Source organism: Trachemys scripta, chromosome 22 (assembly GCF_013100865.1).
Source record: "Trachemys scripta elegans isolate TJP31775 chromosome 22, CAS_Tse_1.0, whole genome shotgun sequence".
In the NCBI taxonomy this organism is placed as follows: Eukaryota; Metazoa; Chordata; order Testudines; family Emydidae; genus Trachemys; species Trachemys scripta.
The window spans coordinates 1,341,941-1,358,176 of NC_048319.1; the positions used below are offsets into that span (position 1 = coordinate 1,341,941).

Sequence of the window (16,236 nt, forward strand, 5' to 3'; positions counted from 1 at the left end):
GCCTGGAGCCAGACAGCTCAGCAGTACTCCGGGGGAGCCCCATGGCTGGGAGCCTGGAATCGGAGACTTACCCCGGAGTCAGGGCTCAGACTGGAATTCACAATCCGCCCCACACCGATGGCAGGAGCTGCAGCCCCTTCCGGGGGGAGTGGGGGGTGCAGTGCCAGAGCTCACAGGCAGGATCTGCCCCAGGCCTGGGAGGTGGGTGGAGGCGGAGAGGAGAGGGGACGCCCCAAAGGCCTTTCTGAGCTCTGGAAGCGTGTGCCAGGACGGTGCCTAAGTATCTGGGGGGTGGGGGAGAAGCTGGTGTTTGGATGGGGTGGGTGTATGCTCTGTGCTGTGCCCGTCATTCTGTCCTGTCTGTCTGGATCCTCCCTTCCCAGAGGGCCGGACTGAGTGGCTGGGACCCATCCTGCAGGAGGCAGAGGGATGGACGTTTGCTGCGTGTCTGCGCAGTGCCTGGCACAACGGTGCCCCAGGCTGCCTGGCTCCAGAAACACGGGTCTATGGGAGCGTAGGGGCTGTGCAGCGGCGGTATGATGTGGTGGGTGCTGGATGGAGACGGGCCTGTCTGTGGGGAGCATGGGGCTTGCACTTGGCTTAGATCCAACTCCAGAGCGATTCCCAGCTGCCCCAGCCTCAGGGCAGAAGAGACCCCTACCTGCGCGAAGGGCGTGACGATCATGTCTTCTCCATGCCTGCAAGAGCAAAATGGCACATGAGGCCCCGCGTGGGCAGTGAGGGAGGGGCTGGGTGGGCACCCCGTGCACAGGGCTGGCCCAGGGCCTGGGCACCACAAATTAGGGGGTGAGTGATGTGCTGGCATGGAACCACCCTCTGCCCAGGACGGGATCCACCCTGGTCAAGGGAGAGCAGACATGCGAGCTGGGAGTCTGGGGCGCCCAGCTGGGGCTGGCCTGGCTGCTGAGCGGGCCCAAGCTATGGTGCCTGGCCCCTGAGTTACGCTGGCTGCCCCTTGGCACGATACCCCCGAGCAATTCCAGCTCCTGCTTTTCCCTAGCCCTGTTCCACAGCCTGGTGCCCCGATGCCTCTGCTCCCTTCAGTGCCAGGCCCACACGTGAGCTCCCCTCCCATCTCCAGAGGACGAGGGCACCAGACCCGAAGACTTCAGCTTTGTCTGGCTGGACTACAGACTAGGGCTAGGGCCTGTTCCAGTCCCTTTGGCCCTTGGCCGGGTGTCTCGGCCTGCCAGCCCCGGGCGAGTTCCCCGCAGGGAGGGGCGTCCCAGGGGGGCTGCATGGGGCTGAGGCAGGGCTGGTGCTTACAGGTCGCTGGCGATGGAGGAGTTCCGGGACATGGCTTTGGGAGACAGATCATAGTCGCTGTCGGAGCGGTAGAGGAAGGACTCCCGCCGCTGGCTGTGAGGGACGTTCCCCTGCAGGACCAGGCCGGAGCCGGGGCTGGCTTGGGGGTCCAGCGGGCTCCTCCCCGATGAAAGGCCATTTTCAATGTCAAAGCTGCAGAGAGAGGGAAGGAGGAAAGGCTCAGGAGAGGGGAGGCAGAGACCCAGGGCCTGCCATGGGCCCACACCGTCTTGCCCAGCGCGGGCTGCTCTGGGACGCTCCTGGCTAATTTCTCCCAGCTCTGAACCCCGCTCACTGCACACGGGGCCAGGCCAGGAGCCTGGGGAAGGGCAAGGAACGTGGACACAGGCTGTGCTGTGCAGGCCGATGAAAGGCCTGAGAAGGGGCAGGGAAAGGGGTTTCTGAACTGCAATCGGGGACAGAGTTGTGGGGCAGACCCAGCCTTGCCCCACAGGCAGCCAGGCACGCTGGGGTGACTGTCACAACACCCGCTTGCTGCTGGCTCTGTGGGCGATACCCCCACGGCGGGCGACCCCCATGGCAACGAGATGCTGTGGGCAGCCCTAGCTCTCGAGTGTAACCCTACAATTGCAGAGCACCCCGGTTTGTAGCCCCCCTACTCCCAGCCCCACGCCAGCCCCCCAGCACCCACAGCACTGCAGCATAAGGCCCAGACACATGGGGCTAAGAGCTCCAGGCCCAGCCCCCTGCAGTGTCCCATCTACCCCCTACCCCCACAACGCTGCAACCCCCAGCCCTACTGCCACTGGCCCATCTCTGGGCCCCCTGGGGCAGGGCAGGCATCCTGCCCATCTCACAAGGTGGGCTCCGCTCTGGCAGAGGAAACGGATTGTTTTCATCCGAGGGGAGCGGGGTCCTGGCTGTGGGAGCAGCAGTGGGGTGGGTGCAGATCTGGACCATGCAGTGACGCTGGGGGATGGTGCCCAGGCCTGTGCCTTGCTGAATGGGCAGGTTCTTACAGAGCTACAAACGGGGACCAGGCCTGGCCCCTGGGCCTGCTACGTGCTGCTCCCCCCTGTCTGAACCTCATCTACCCGGATTCCTGCACTCGGCCAGCAGCCAGCACGGCTGCCACCCCCTAGCGCAGGGCTGGGAGCCGTGCTGGGGGAGCTTAGGCTGGTGGGGAGGCCAGGAAGGGCTCTGTGCAGCCAGACCCCAGCCAGATACAGCGTTCGTCTAGTGCATGTGTAGCAAGAGGGAATGAAGTGCAGTCAAGTGCACAGAGCAGGGGCCTGGAAGCCAGGACTCCTGGGTCCTATTACGAGCTCTACCACTGACTCACTAGGCCGCCTTCTGCCTCAGTTTCCCGGTTTGTGTAACAGAGGTAGTGAGATTCACCCGCCACTCATGACCACCTGGGGTGTGCTTTAAGCCCCCGGCAGAAGGCAGCTCTCCAAAGCCCGCTCCATGGAGACACTCCCGGCAGTCCTGCAGGCTGGGCACCAGGCCCCCACGATCCCTGCTACAGACAGCTGCAAAGAGCCCGACTCTGGACAGAGCAGGGACCCACGAAGGGGCTTGGTGCTGCGAGCCCCAGCTCTGCCCCCGCCCGACCAAAGGCAATGGTGCTGGTAGCGCTGCCCAAGCCACACCCCTGTGCCAGCACATCCCCCATGCCGGAGCCACCTGCAGCAGCAGCGCCGACCTTGGGAAGACGAGGTCAGCGCAGCCGAACGCTGCTCTAACAGCTGCTCAATAGGATTTTCCAGCAGCAGCTGCTGCCCCCACTTGGGGATGGAGTCAGGAGCCCCCATTCCCATCGACTGGCCCAGCTCGGCTAATCAGCGCACTTGTCTCCTTCCCCGCAGGAAGGTCACAGCCGTGGGGGCGGGGGAGAGAGAGCAATGGGCTTGGCCGAGCCATGGCCCATCCAGAGGGCTGGTTCACTGGGGTTTGTAGGAACCTGCGTGTCTGTTGCACGCCCCACACTGCCTGTCCCAAGGAGAGGCAGGGAGCTGGGCAGCAGCTCCCCCATGGTAGCGTGGGACAAACTCTCCAGGGAGCTGGCGAGCTCCGGCTGGGTTTGGTTTGGCTCAGCCCGAGGTCAGGGCACTGGGCTCTAGCCTGCCCAGCTCAGATTCTCCCGGCCGTGAAAACAGCCCTTCAACATCGCACTGCTGGGACGCACGTCCCCACCTTCAGCCGGTCTTGTCCCTTCCTTACCGTCACCCCATACTCCCAACACATCCCCCGGGCAAGCCCCGCTCCAGTTCTCGTGCCCGGGTGGAACCCACCCTTGTTGATGGCTCAAGCTGCATATGGAAACGCAGCCCCTGCTGGGGAGCTGAGCTGAGAACCGTCCCCACCCCCGCGACGGTGCAATGCCAAGGCCCGGGGCCGCTTTTCAGCAGCACGGCCATTTCCTGGACGCTGACAACGGCATTATTTGCTTTGGCCTGAGCTGCTCGTCCTCCTCGCAGGACGCCTGCCCCTCCGAAGGATGCTGGGAGGTGGAAAAGGCATGGCAGCGTGGAGTGGCTCGCGTCAGCTGGTTTGGGAGATGGAGGGGGCCCCAGGATGGGCTGAGAATTGCTGAGGAGCAGTGGGGGTGTCAGGAAGCAGTGGAGAGAGAAGGCCCAGCTCCTGCTCTGCCGGCGATACAGAATTTACCCATTTGTCAATGGAAAAAGCCCTCGACGCCATCACTTCCACAAAGCAATAGCGACTAGCGGAGTAGGCTGATAACATCTGCCGCTGAGCCCCGGCTGGGGGGGGTTGCAAGCACTTGGGAGGACAGGGCTACAATTCCAGTCCTATCGATAGCACAGGGAAATCTGGGCTCTGTCCCCACCTGTCCCCATGGAGACATTCGCCTGATGGGAACGCTCCCCTCGGCATAACCCCACCTGAAATCAGAGCCAGTGGGCACTGCCCTTCCCAGCTCCCTGGCTTCCCATGGGCTCAGAGACACCGGCTGGACCTTCAGTCCCTGTCTCCTCAGAGGTGTGCAGTGCAGGACTCCACGGCCCAGCCCCTGCCCAGCACGCTGACCACCCGGGGAATCCTCTGTCACTAACGGGGCGTCCATCCAGGCCCTGCTCCCCGCCCCGCCCCGGCTCCCTTCAGCCTGCAGCGTTCCCATGGCGCTAGCCGGGGCATGCGGAAAGGCAGCCGGCACGTCCCAGTAACCAGTCGTGGGGACCGGCTGCGCCGCAGGATGTGGGGCTCAGCAAGCAGGGTTGGGGGATGGGCTTTGCTACAGCTCGGGTCGGGAGGGCCGGGGCGCCATGTCCTGCCCGTGCCCATTGGTTGCTTTCCAGGGCTGTAAACGTGCCCAGACGCCCTGCTCTCGCCCCACCCAGCAACCGCTGCCCTGTCCCTCCCCCCCGCCCAGTCCAGGTCACACCTGGCTGGGGGAGCTGGGTGCAGAGCACACCTTACCCCCTGCGCCTTCTCCCCTCCGAACACGCCCGGAGCCCGCTAACGGGCAGCCAGCCCCCGCTCTACCTCCTTGCCCCATCAGTCCCAGGAGGGGCTGGAGCCAGGGACTGTCCCCAGCTGCCCCCCAAGCGCCTCGAAAGACAGCACCGCCAGAGAGAGCCACTCAGGTTGGAGGCCCTGGCATTACAGGGCGCGCCGAGGCAGCCAACAAGCAATGGGGTCCCCCGTCCCCAGGCTGGTTCTTTCGCACACAGCCCATCGCCGGAGCCTGCCCTGAGGTCTATGGGCTGGCAGTGTCAGCAGCCGGCCGGCCCGAGCTGGGCTGGCCCTGGGATCTGAGCCCAGTGGGCACCCGGCAAGCGGCGCAGTTACCGTCTGTGCTTCTGCGCGATGTCGATGGGCCGGTTGACGGCGCGGGGTGAGCCGGCCAGGTGGCCGTTGCAGACCATAAGGGCACAATCTGCCAGGGCCACGGAGCCACAGCTTGTGGACAGGCTCATCCTGTCCCGTGCCCTCCAGCTGCTCCCACGCCAGCAAGGCCAGGCCCCTGCACACCTGCAGGGAGAGCGGGTCTTCTCTAGCGCGGGGGCCTGGCCCGAGACTCCCATGGGCCGCCCTGCGGCACCGCCAGCACTGCGTCCGTGGCCAGCTCCCCACAGCGCCTTCCGCTGCACCCCTAGGTCTAGGGGGCTCTGTGGAGCTGCAGCCCAGGGTGGGCTGGGCACGGGCACCTCGCCATGCTGCGCCCAGCTGCCCTCTGCCTCTCTGCTCCCACGAAGCGGCTCCACACAGCCACGGCTGGCTCTCCCTGCGTGTCCCCTCTCCACGCTGCCTGCTCCTGGCGAGGGGGCCGGCTCCCCCAGGCCGGCTGCAGGCTCAGATGCACCCCCTCCCTCCGGTGGCTGGCTTGGCTTTGCCTTGCTCAGCCCCAGAAGTTCCTTCCCTCTGCCCTGCTGCTCCCCCTGCCAGCAACCGGCACAGGACCCTCTGCGAGCCCAGCTCGCCAGCTCCGCGTGATGTCACTGGGGGGAGGAGGGAGGGGCCAGCTGGCACGTTCAGCTCTCTGAAAATATTTCCCTTTAACTCCTTCCAGCCCAGCATGTGCCCTGCTGGCTTCTGCCCCCGGCCGCTCCCTGGCGCACCCCCGGGGCACGGCTGGCACAGGCTGCCTCGCGCCCCAGGGACCAGCGCGCCAGGGTGCAGGAAACAGAGCTGTCGGCTGGGCAGACCCACTCTTGGAACCAGCAGGCGAGGAGTTAACACAAGACGGGCTGGGGCCATGGGGGCTGGATACCACCTGGCAGCAGGGTAATGACATGGTGGTTCCAGGCATGGCAGCCTTCTTGCGCCAGTGACCGTGACAGGCAAATCCACCTCCCCCAGGTGGGGGCCCACGGTTCATGTCCGGACACAGATGTGGGGCTCCAGGGGACAACAGGAAGGATTTCACACACACACACCCCCGGGGTGAGACAACTGCTGCCCCAGCCCTTTGCTCAAAGCCCCAAATCTGCCCCCCTTCCCCAGAGCCGCAGCTGAGCCTGTCCAGGAATGGGAAGTGACGCTCTGCTCCGCTCTCCAGCCCCCACAACCGTCACGTCTGAGACCCTCGCCGCATGGGACACATTTCCCATCACTCCCGGCTGAGGCAGGGCTGTGAGCCCCAGGAGGCAAGTGGGGAACTGAAGCACAGAGCAGGGACCTGCGCCCACACTCCCGAGTCCCACGCGGGGCCCTACCCACCGGGCCAGCTGGCCTCTCACCCCTCTGCCCTGCTGGGCTCGCTGCGCGGTGCTTTGCGGAGCCAAAGGGCTGCTCCTTTACCCCACCACATCAGTTTAGAGGCAATGGCAGCGGAAGCAGCCCAACGCCGTGTGTGGACTCAGCTCCCGCTGCTTAGGGTGGGGTGACTGTTCCCACGGAGTGACGGGGTGATGCCGCGCTGGGGCAGTGTCGGCGGGCCATGGTCAGACAGCACCTTTGGCACAGCGCAGAATGGTGCTTCCAAGCCCCAGGGCCTTTCCCTGGCATTTCACACAGACACAGGTCTGGCTCCTGCTGACGTTTCCAACAGTCCTTCGGCATGGGCGAGTGGTAGACGGACCCCAGCCTAGCACCTGATGACCTGGGTTCAAGTCCCTGCTCTGCCACAGGCTTCCTGTGGGGACCCTGGGCGCTGTGCTTCAGTTCCCATCTGCCCGGGGGGCTGGGAGGATAAACACGGTGAAGACCATGAGGCTGTAGCAGCAGCACCTACCCAGCCTGGCCTCAGTTTCCTCGCAGTGCCGGGGCTGATCACCTGTCCGCACTCTCTCCCAGGGCAAGTGGCCGGCCAGCTAGCCCGGGCGCACAGACCTGGAGCCGGGCCCAGGGCTCAGAGCAATTCTTTAGGCAAAACCACCCAAAGAAAACAGCTCCTCTGCCCACCCTGGGCTTGGCTCTCCGCTTTCCCGGTAGGAGCCCAGCTCCTAAGGTCTGAGGGACTGAGCGTCCTCTGCCCTTCCCAGCCGGGTCGGGCCAAGGAGCCGTAAAGGGGCAGGCCGTGCACCTGCCAGTTCTTCACTGCAGCAGCCGTAACAATAGCAGCGCCTCGCAGCCCCTGCTCTCCTCCTCCGGACCCCGGGAGGGGCTCTGCAGACAGAACTGGCCTCTGCAGGGCTCTGCGGGGCGAAGTAGGAGAGGCCCCAAACTGGGCAAGCGTGGCAGCTGCGCTGGTGTGTTACTGGGCGAGAGCAGAGCATGCAGGAGAGTTCCCCTCGGAGCTGGGCCTGCCAGCGATACCCCCGGTGATTGAGACAGGCAGTGTTGTGGAGCATCAGCCGAACAGCCACCCGGGCTTGGCCCAGACTGGCGGGAGAGAGAAACAAGACTTGCCCTTAACTCCCCTTTCCAGTCACCCTAGGAGCCATTTGTAACTCCAGCGGGTGCAAACAGTCAGACAGAAATGGAGTGGGATTTACTTAGCTGAACTGGGGTTTTTAATGGCCATGTGCTGCCGGGGCGTCACGGGAAAGGCAGCGTCTCCTTCGCACCAGGCTGGGGCCCTGGGTCAAAGGAAGCGGTGTCCCCAGCTGTGGCACCAACACCACTTCTGCAGAACCTGGGTGCTCCGGAGAAGTCTCCTCCCCTTGGCCTGGCTAACGGCAGCTCAGCTGGGGAGCTCGGATCGGACCAGACACAAGCCAGCAGAGCTGCAGGGCTGTCAGCTAACGGGTTTGTTTAGCTTTTCCTGCATGCCGCTGAATTTCCTTATGGCCATCCATAAAACAAAGTATCACGAGGAAAACCAAACGCAGACAGGTGCAGGCAAACCCCAAGGGACCGCCAGAGCAGGGGGGCCTGAGAGCCCCTCTCCCGCTCACAGCGTCTGCCTTTGCCCATGGCCCATTCTGCTCCCCCATCACAGACCCACCCAGCTCCTGGCATGGGTGCCGCCCGGGATGTCTCCAGCCAAGATGCCAGGGCAGAGTCTAGGCTCTGAGCAAAATCCAGCCCTGTAATATTTGCTCCAAGCGGCTGGGTCCCTCCCACAGGCCAGAAGCCAGCGCTGGGGTAGGGGTGGGACAGTATTTGATTTGAAGGCGTCTAACCTCCCAAACCATGTGTAGGTGCAAGAACCAACCCAAGCCTGCCAGGCCCCCCTGGCTGGGTGTTATCCCCGCTCCAGTTCAGCACAGAGACTATTGAATCTCTGCACAGCGGCCTTTCACTGGTACCATTTCTACACCCAATGTGAATGGTCTGGCAGGGAGGGGGCATCCCCTGTCCTGGGCCCATCCGGACTCTGGGAGCAGCTCATGGTCCCGGCAGACCCCTCGTGACAGCCTTGCTCCAGCCGTCTCTGGAATGCCAGGCAGACTCCTGTGTGCCCGATGCTCGCTGCAGAACACGCGTGCTGGCAAGGCAGGATGGCGTGCGCCTCCGTCGAGGAATGGAGCTGGCACAAGCCCCTGGACCAGCACGGGTTTGACTGGAGTGGCATGTTTACCAATGCGCACGGTGCACAGACGGTCTCCCCGCCGGGGAAAGGGAGCTGCAGGCGCTCTGAGATGGAAGAGGGCTGTCTGGATTCACAGGATACATTCACACTGCAAATAAAAGGTGTGTTCATAATCCACGTGAGCCAACTCGGGTTAGAACAGCAGGGAAAACACGGCACTCAGCTGTCCCCTCGGGTGAGCAGCTGGAGTTAATCAGAGCAGCTCCAGGAGCTGACACGTCGAATTGCAGCGCAGCTCACGGGGTTACGACCACGACTTTTATTTGCCGTGTGGACACTGCAGACTGGGCACCTGCTAGAGCCCCCCCAGCCGGGCTCCTCGTGGTACCTGACTGCACCCCCACTCAGTGCGTCCCCGGGGCTGCCCCACAGCCACGCGCTCAGTGGGAAGGGGGGTGCAGGGGGGGTTAGTTCTGAGCTCATTCTCCTTTCTCCAGCAGTGGAAGAGACCCAGGGCTACAGAGTCGTGCCAAGCACCTTCCACCAGCATGAAAGGTGAGCGAAGGACCCACGGCCCGGCGAGGCTGCTGGCCTTGTGTGACGGGGAAGCCATCCCCAGGGCCTGTGCTCCCCCAAAGCCTGCACAGGTCTCGCCAGGCTCCTCTCCAGCTGGTTTCCAGCCATCACTGTGACAGAAACGGGGCAGCTCAGAACCGCGCTCAGGGAAAACGTCAGGAAGGTTTCCTGGCCTGGCCTGGCCCAGCACCTCTGCGGCTCTCGCTTTCCCATCTGCTCCCTGCCAGATCCCAGCCTGGCTTCCGTTTCCATGGTGTCGTGAGAAAGTGCATAGCCCCGGGCCATGGCCAAGGGAGCAGAGTAAGGAGGAAAGCCACCCGGCCGGGGGAATCCCAGCTTTGTGCCCGTGAAATCCCTCGCGACAGCCCCACTCACCGGGGCAGTGGCGGGTCCTCACACTGGGCCTGGGACGGCCACGCTGGCAAGTCACTTTCCTGCATGCCCATGTCCCCTCCCCGCCGCAAGGCCACGGTGCCAAGGGTCAAAGACTGCAGCCCTTGGGCTTGCAACAGCATCCTGGGCCCAGAGCCGAGCTCACCCTGCATCTGGAGCTCCCCCCAGGCCAGACCTGGCCTGGTTCTCCCTGCCAGAGCGACGTCCCCTGCCAGTGCTGCCCAGCCTCACTCCGAGGGTAGCCGCGGTGGGCTCCCGGCCCTGCCCATCACAGCTGCAGGCCGGATCCCAGCTGCCCTGGTGCTGGGCGGACGTGCGTCACTGGAGCAGCTCCCAAATCGATTCAAGCATCGATCCACCCGTCCGTGCCGAGATGCGACCTTCAGCGACCTCCGTGATCCAGCCGGCCCCAGACACGCAGCCGGGGGCGGGGGGTGCTGAAGAGGCTCCATGCAGCTCTCATCTGCCTTGTTCTGAAGGCAATTAGAGGGAGGGCCCAGGCGGCCCCTGCCCCTGGCAGGAAGCCCATGGGGGCAGCAGGCCGGGCAGGAGTGCTCTTTCTGCAGTCACAGCCGGTGCTCGATGGAGGTGGCTCATGGGTCCCATAGTGCCCATCTCTTCCCCGGGCGCCAACAGGATCCTCACAAACGTCTCCAGCATGGGGGCTCCCAGCCCTTTTCTGGGGAGACGATTCCCCGGGCTCATACATCCTGCTGGCAGGGCGTCCTCCTTGGTACTTGTCACTCCAGTTCCTCACCCTATGCCCCGGGTCTGTCCCACTCCCACTCGGCCTGGAGCTGTCCTGGGATGGGGCTGTCCTGGCCCAGCAGCGTGAGACCAGCAGGTGCCTGGCCGGGTGTGACGAAGTGGGACTGTTCTTAATGTTTCCTCTGAATACTGTGTGGGTGCCTCAGTTTCCCCATGCATTTCTTAAGTCTCTAGGTGGAGGGATAAAGGCCAGTGTGCATAAATCACTGACACTGTCTCCCTGGCAACAAATGGCCAGGGCCCTTCCTCCCCTGCAAGGGAATAGCTAAAGGTGAACAAAGAGATCAGGTGACCTCCTGGCCTGGGAAAGAGACAAAGCCCAGAGAAGGAGGGGCTGGAGCGGGGTTCAGTTGGGTGCTTACTGGGAACGGGGAAGGGAGTGCAGACAAGGGTGTCTGGCTCTCTGAACCCCATAATGGACCCGGCCGAGGGGTCCCGTTCAACGCTGTACCTACAAGCTCTGTTTTAGACTGTGTTACTGGCTGGCTAAGAGTCACGTCTGACTGCGAAGTGGGGGTGCAGGACCTCTGGCTTCCCCAGGACCCCGCCTGGGCGGACTCGCTGTGGGAAGCGCACGGAGGGGCATATGCTGAATGCTCCAAGGTCAGACCCAGGAGGTGAAGCCGTGTGAGCTTCTTGCCCTGAAGACAGTCTGCTCCGAGGGAGAGGAGGCTCCCGAAAGTCCTGCCTGGCTTTGTGGGGAGCAGTTCCAGAGCATCGCCTGGGGACTCCGTGACACCAGGCAGCATAGGAAGGTTTTTTCTCCCCTGAATACATAATAGCTCGGAGCAAACCACCAATCCCCCGCGCTCTCCTGGTCCATTGAACCGTCTGATTTCAGAACATCGAGACTTTTCACTTATGCAGACAGGCCTGCAGCCCAGTGTCCCCAGCGCTTTTCATTCAGCATCTCTCTGCACATGGCAGCAGTGAGGCAGAGGGGTTAAGATCTGCAGCAGAGCTGGGAACCCAGGAGTCCGGACTGCTTGCTAGAGCGGGGTGCGGGGTGGGGGTGTCATACTGGGCTGTCTGTTCGCCTGTCTTTGCAGCGTGCAGGTGACGCTGTGGGAGAGAGGCGCTGGGGGCATTACTAGGAGACCGATTTCCACAGCTCCCTCAGGTGCCGGAATGCAGCCGGAGAGAGTCGCAGAGAGGTCCAGAGATGCTGCAGCTGGCTCCATAGTAGCTGATTTGGCTCGTCCCGCTCTGTCCCAGGGCCCTGGGCCTCCCACACACAGATGGGCCGGGAGGACAGGGACCCCGAACGTCACCCCCCAGCCCATGGGAACCATCACTTAACCCCCCTTTCCCTTCCATCTGTACCCCATGCAGGAGCGCCCCCGGACGGGGGAACAGCTGTCTGGCAGCATCCTCCCGGGAGCCAGAGGCAGGTGCCAGCAGCTCCAGCAACTTCAGCCACCCTGAGCCGAGTGGCCCCAAGCCCAGAAAGATGAGCCATCCCCACCTCCCAGGGGGACCCAGGCCAGCGAACCCGAGGCAGAGAAGAGAGAGGGTTCTGGGGAGGACGGGAGAAGAGAGAGGGTTCTGGAGAGGACGGGAGAAGAGAGAGGGTTCTGGAGAGGACGGGAGAAGGTGTTTGCCTTGCCCCAGCAGCAGCCAGCAGGTGGTCCCGGGTTCGTTCCAGGCTCCCGGGTAAAATGGCTCCGTAACATTATTTTGTGCGTCCTCCCAACACGGCCACTTGCCGTGACAGTGGAACAAGAAGTGCCACCTAGGTTGCAGCCTGGTTCCGGGCCAAGAGAAACGGCTGCATTCGCTCCTAAATAGGAAATTCTGGCTTCCAAGGGCGCGCAGGGCAGGCGCCACTGCTCTCCATCCGGCAGGGGCAGCACTCGGCCGCATCTGCCAGGCTGCCTGACAGCCCCGGGCCCGGAAACCCCAGCCAGGCCGTGCCGGGCAGCCCCTGCCGAGAGGTGTAGCTCACCTTTAGCAGCCCCCTCCCCATTCTCTCCTCAGCATCGTGGCCCAGCGTCGGGACGATGCCCATGGACCCTGTGTCCTCTCCGGCAGGATGCCCAGGTCCCTGGGGGACTGAGGCTTCACAGCCCCTCCAGGGCCGGTCCTTGACACAACCAAGCTGCCGAGTTGGTCGGACTGCGAGGGGAGAGTCTGAGGGGCAAGAGAAGCCAGGCCACACGATTGCAGCGGGTGGGGGCTCAGGCCCCGCGCCAGGGTAAGACCAGGCAGGTGTTGATCCTTGAGGTTGTAGATGTGCAAAAGGAATGTGCTGTGGCCAGGAACATGCTCCTCCGATGCCCCCAGTGCCCTCCCCTACTTCCGGCTCACAGACGCAGCCCCGGCACACAGAACCCCCTTGTGAAACGCACTGGAAGGGGGACGTGTGTCTGGGCCACGGGCAGGCGAACAGCTCAGGGGCGATTGACCCAACAGCCCCGGCTTGGTAGGGGGATCAGTGAGTGTGGGCAGCTGGGGCTGCGCCCAGAGCCCTGGCAAAGGCGGTCACTGCATGCCCACAGCTACTGCCCCTGCAATGCCCCAGCTGGCGAAGCTACTGTCCAGCCAGAGGAAAATGCTGCCACATCCCCTGCATCAGTGCCCCGGCTTGGCAGAAAGGCCCCCGCGTCCGCAGAGACAGGCTCGCAGCAGCCCCCTGGTTCCCTGTGGAAGGAGAGATTCCCTGTGTCTCCTTGTCAGGCTAGTGATATTTGGTGTCTCCCTGGCTGCCCCCACTGCTGGAGTCAGGGGGTGGGGGTGGGGGTGTCTCTCGCTGAAGAAAGAACAAGAAGTTTCTCCTCCTCCTGGTTGTCAAGCAAAGTTTGAAGTTGTGGGGCGGGGGCGACGCAGACGCTCAGAGACAGGTGAAGACCCGGACCCCTCGGTACGATCTGTCCAATGCTCCCGGCTCTGGGGCCAGACTCATGATCTTTGCATGTTTGGGGCTGGCTGCTGAGCCCCCCGGCTCACAGTGATCTGTGGGGTGGAGTGTCCAGACCCCATTCCCTCCTCCTGCTGCCAGGCCGCGCCATGGGCTCCCAGCCAGCACAGCAGAGCCACAGCAAGGAATCGGACAAGACCGTGGAGAGGCTGAAGTCTGCGCCATTCTCTCTCGCCCGGATCTGACCTGATCCCGGGGACTCAGCCCTCCCCACCTGCGGGGCTGTTTCAGGCTCTGCCGAGCTCTCCGGAGCGGGGCTGAATGCAGCCACCATTCGCGCTGTGGGTGCCCAGCCAGGACGCCACATCCCTGGCCTCCATCTGGAGCTGGCCACAGCCCTGGTGCTAGTTGGGCATGGCTTTGCCTTACTGACGGGCGGTGCTTTAAAAGCCAAAGGTCTCACTGCCCCTTATGACCTGCCGTGGTGTCACGGAGCCAGCGGGGCTCTCGCTCCGTGTCCTGCTTCCCATCTACACGGCCTGCGAGCTCCAGCACAAGGCCCCTCCCCGGCCCAAGGGCTGCCTGAGCCGGGCCCCGCGAGGCGTTTGGGCGCTGGGAGCCGCCCAGGGCAGAGCTGGTCCAGAGAATGGCCACTGGACGCAACGGCTGGAGCTGCCCAGGAACCATTGGGCACCTCCTGTCCAGAGGGACGTGGGGCTTGGGATCTCCCATTGCACCTCCTGCAGGGCGGGTTCCGCTCTCAGCAGGAGTTTGTCCGTCCGTCTGTCCATCTGAGAGGCTGCTCCCCACCGAACTCCTCCTGCCCAGGCTGGTCGAGTGCCCCCTAGCTTGGGGTTCCCAGCTCTCCACACCCAGGGCCTGGTGTGCAGGGGCGGAGCACCCACTGCCCCCAGGGAAGACCAACGGGCTGCAGGTGGCTCAGAATCCAGCAGCTCCCCCTCAGAGCCACGGAGAAGCCGCCTCTCCCCGAGAGCAAGAATTTCTTGGAAGATTTGGTCCTAGGAGAGTGATGCTGAGGGGCAGACCCCCGCCGTAAAACAGGAGCAAGGGGGCTGACCCACGGCTGGGCCAAGAGGGGCCAGTTCTTATTTCAAAAACCCAAGTAAGGTTCGCGGGAAACCAGTGCAGCCCCAAAGAATGTGGTGCAGCCCGGCGCCACTAGGTGTCAGCACAGACAGGCCAACGGAGACGCTGGCACAGTGTGGGGAGCCCGGTGCCCGAGGGCCGTGCCGCAGAGGTGCCAGGGGCACGCCGGGGCCCAGCACACTCGGCTCTTGGCACCGCGCCTTTCCCAGGAGACTAGTTACTGAATTAAACATACTTTCCGTCCCACGCGATCTCCTTTGATGCTCACCGGCCAGCCTGGGCCCTGGGCCGGCCGTCCTGGGAGGTTTGTTTCCTCTATAATTAGCTCTTGTTGCCATTGCAAAGGGCTCAGCTGCTCACGTCCTGCACCAGAGGCAGGGCAGCCCCGTGACCCCGCGCGTGAGGACCTGCTGGGGCCGTCATCCCTGCACCCCGCCCCCCAGCTCAGGGATTCGTGGGGGAGAGAGAGCCCAGGAATGGAACGGTGCTGCCAGCATCACACGCTGCCTTACGCAGCCTGGCTGGAAACGTCACCGGGGCTGCGGGCCGGCGCCAGGCAGCATCTGCAGAGCAGTGGCCCAGGAGTGCAGCCGGCCACACGGCTTGTTTCACGTTCACTCACCAGGCCAAGCCCTGCCTCACGTGGGCAGCTGCAGCTGCCTCCCCCATAGCCGGGCCCCTGCCGGGGGGGTGCAGTGGCCTTGGGAGAACAAAGCCCACTGCTGCCTGGCATCCACCATGCCCCAATGTCCCTCCCAGAGCGCTCGCCACCTGCATAAGGAGAGGTGCAGGACCCAGCAGCAGGCACCTGTGGCCCACCTGGCCTGGCCAGCTGGGGCATGACGGGGGGGGGGTAGGGGGCACAGGATGAGTCTGCTGCTTGTTTTCCTCTCTCTGTCGTAACAAACACCCTTTCCAGTTACATTCCCACATCTGCCGCGCAGCTGCCGCCCAGCTCCCAGACAGCCCGGCTCCTCCCAGATCCCCAGCACCCTCCATCCAGGCGGCCCGGCAGCCCGCTGGCCAGAGAGGGGCTGCCCTGGCCCCAGGCCTCTGCCAGGTGGAGTATGGAAGTGGTAGGAAGTAATCAGCCAGGCCAGGCAAACAAAGGGCCTTCAGCCAGCGGGAGGCTGGATTGGGACCTGCCCCGGTTCGCATAAGTGGGTGGAGGGTTCGATCCCCCAGAGCTGGAGCTGCCCAGCGTGGCCTGAACCAGCTTTCCCCACTCAGCTCCTCCTGGCTCCCCGGCTCAGCCCCACATCCCCTGTGCACCTGGCCCGCTGGGGGCTGGGCAGGGGGAACCCTCCGGCCCCACAGGGCCTTCGCCGGGGGAGAGGTGCCGGGGTTCCTGGCCTCAGAGCTGCTTTTGCTCAGGGCTGCAGGGTCCGAGCAGGGTTGATGCCAGCTCTGCGTGAGCCTCCCACGGTGCGGCCAGGGAGCAGGACCAGCAGTGGGGAGCAGCCCCACACACCTGGCCTGCAGGCACCCACCGAGCACCCGCCAAAGACAGCGCTTGGTTGGGGAACCAGCTCTGGGCACCTCCTGGCATCACCCAAACACCCCAAGTTCTCTGCTCTCGTCAGCGCCCACCCATGGCTGGTACCTTGTGTCACCCGCATAATGTGCAGAGCTGGGCTGGGGCCAGGGAGGCAGGGAAGGGAAGTGCCCCACGCCACACAGACAGGCCTAAGTGCCCAGCTCATCTGCAGGCACCTCTCAAAGTCTCCCAGTGAGTTCAGGTCTCAGCACCCTGCCAACCCTGCCAACCCAGGATCTGCACATCGCCCTGCACTGGCCACCCTGCCCGGCTCCGTGCTGCCCGGCTCCGCCCTGCCCGACGGTGGGCAGCCCCCCACCTGCCCTGCCC

General features: G+C 64.1%; 1 protein-coding gene across 2 annotated transcripts in view; it reads right to left on the reverse strand.

The window, feature by feature from the left end:
- PDE4C (phosphodiesterase 4C) overlaps positions 1–16,236 on the reverse strand; it is a 95,134-nt gene that overhangs the window by 20,667 nt on the left and 58,231 nt on the right. For both annotated transcript variants that reach the window (XM_034755354.1, XM_034755356.1), the window contains 2 exons: positions 1,288–1,479; positions 662–698 (listed from right to left, as the gene is read on the reverse strand). In XM_034755354.1, coding sequence (XP_034611245.1) covers positions 662–698; positions 1,288–1,479 — 229 coding nt within the window. The remainder of the gene's footprint in view (positions 1–661; positions 699–1,287; positions 1,480–16,236) is intronic.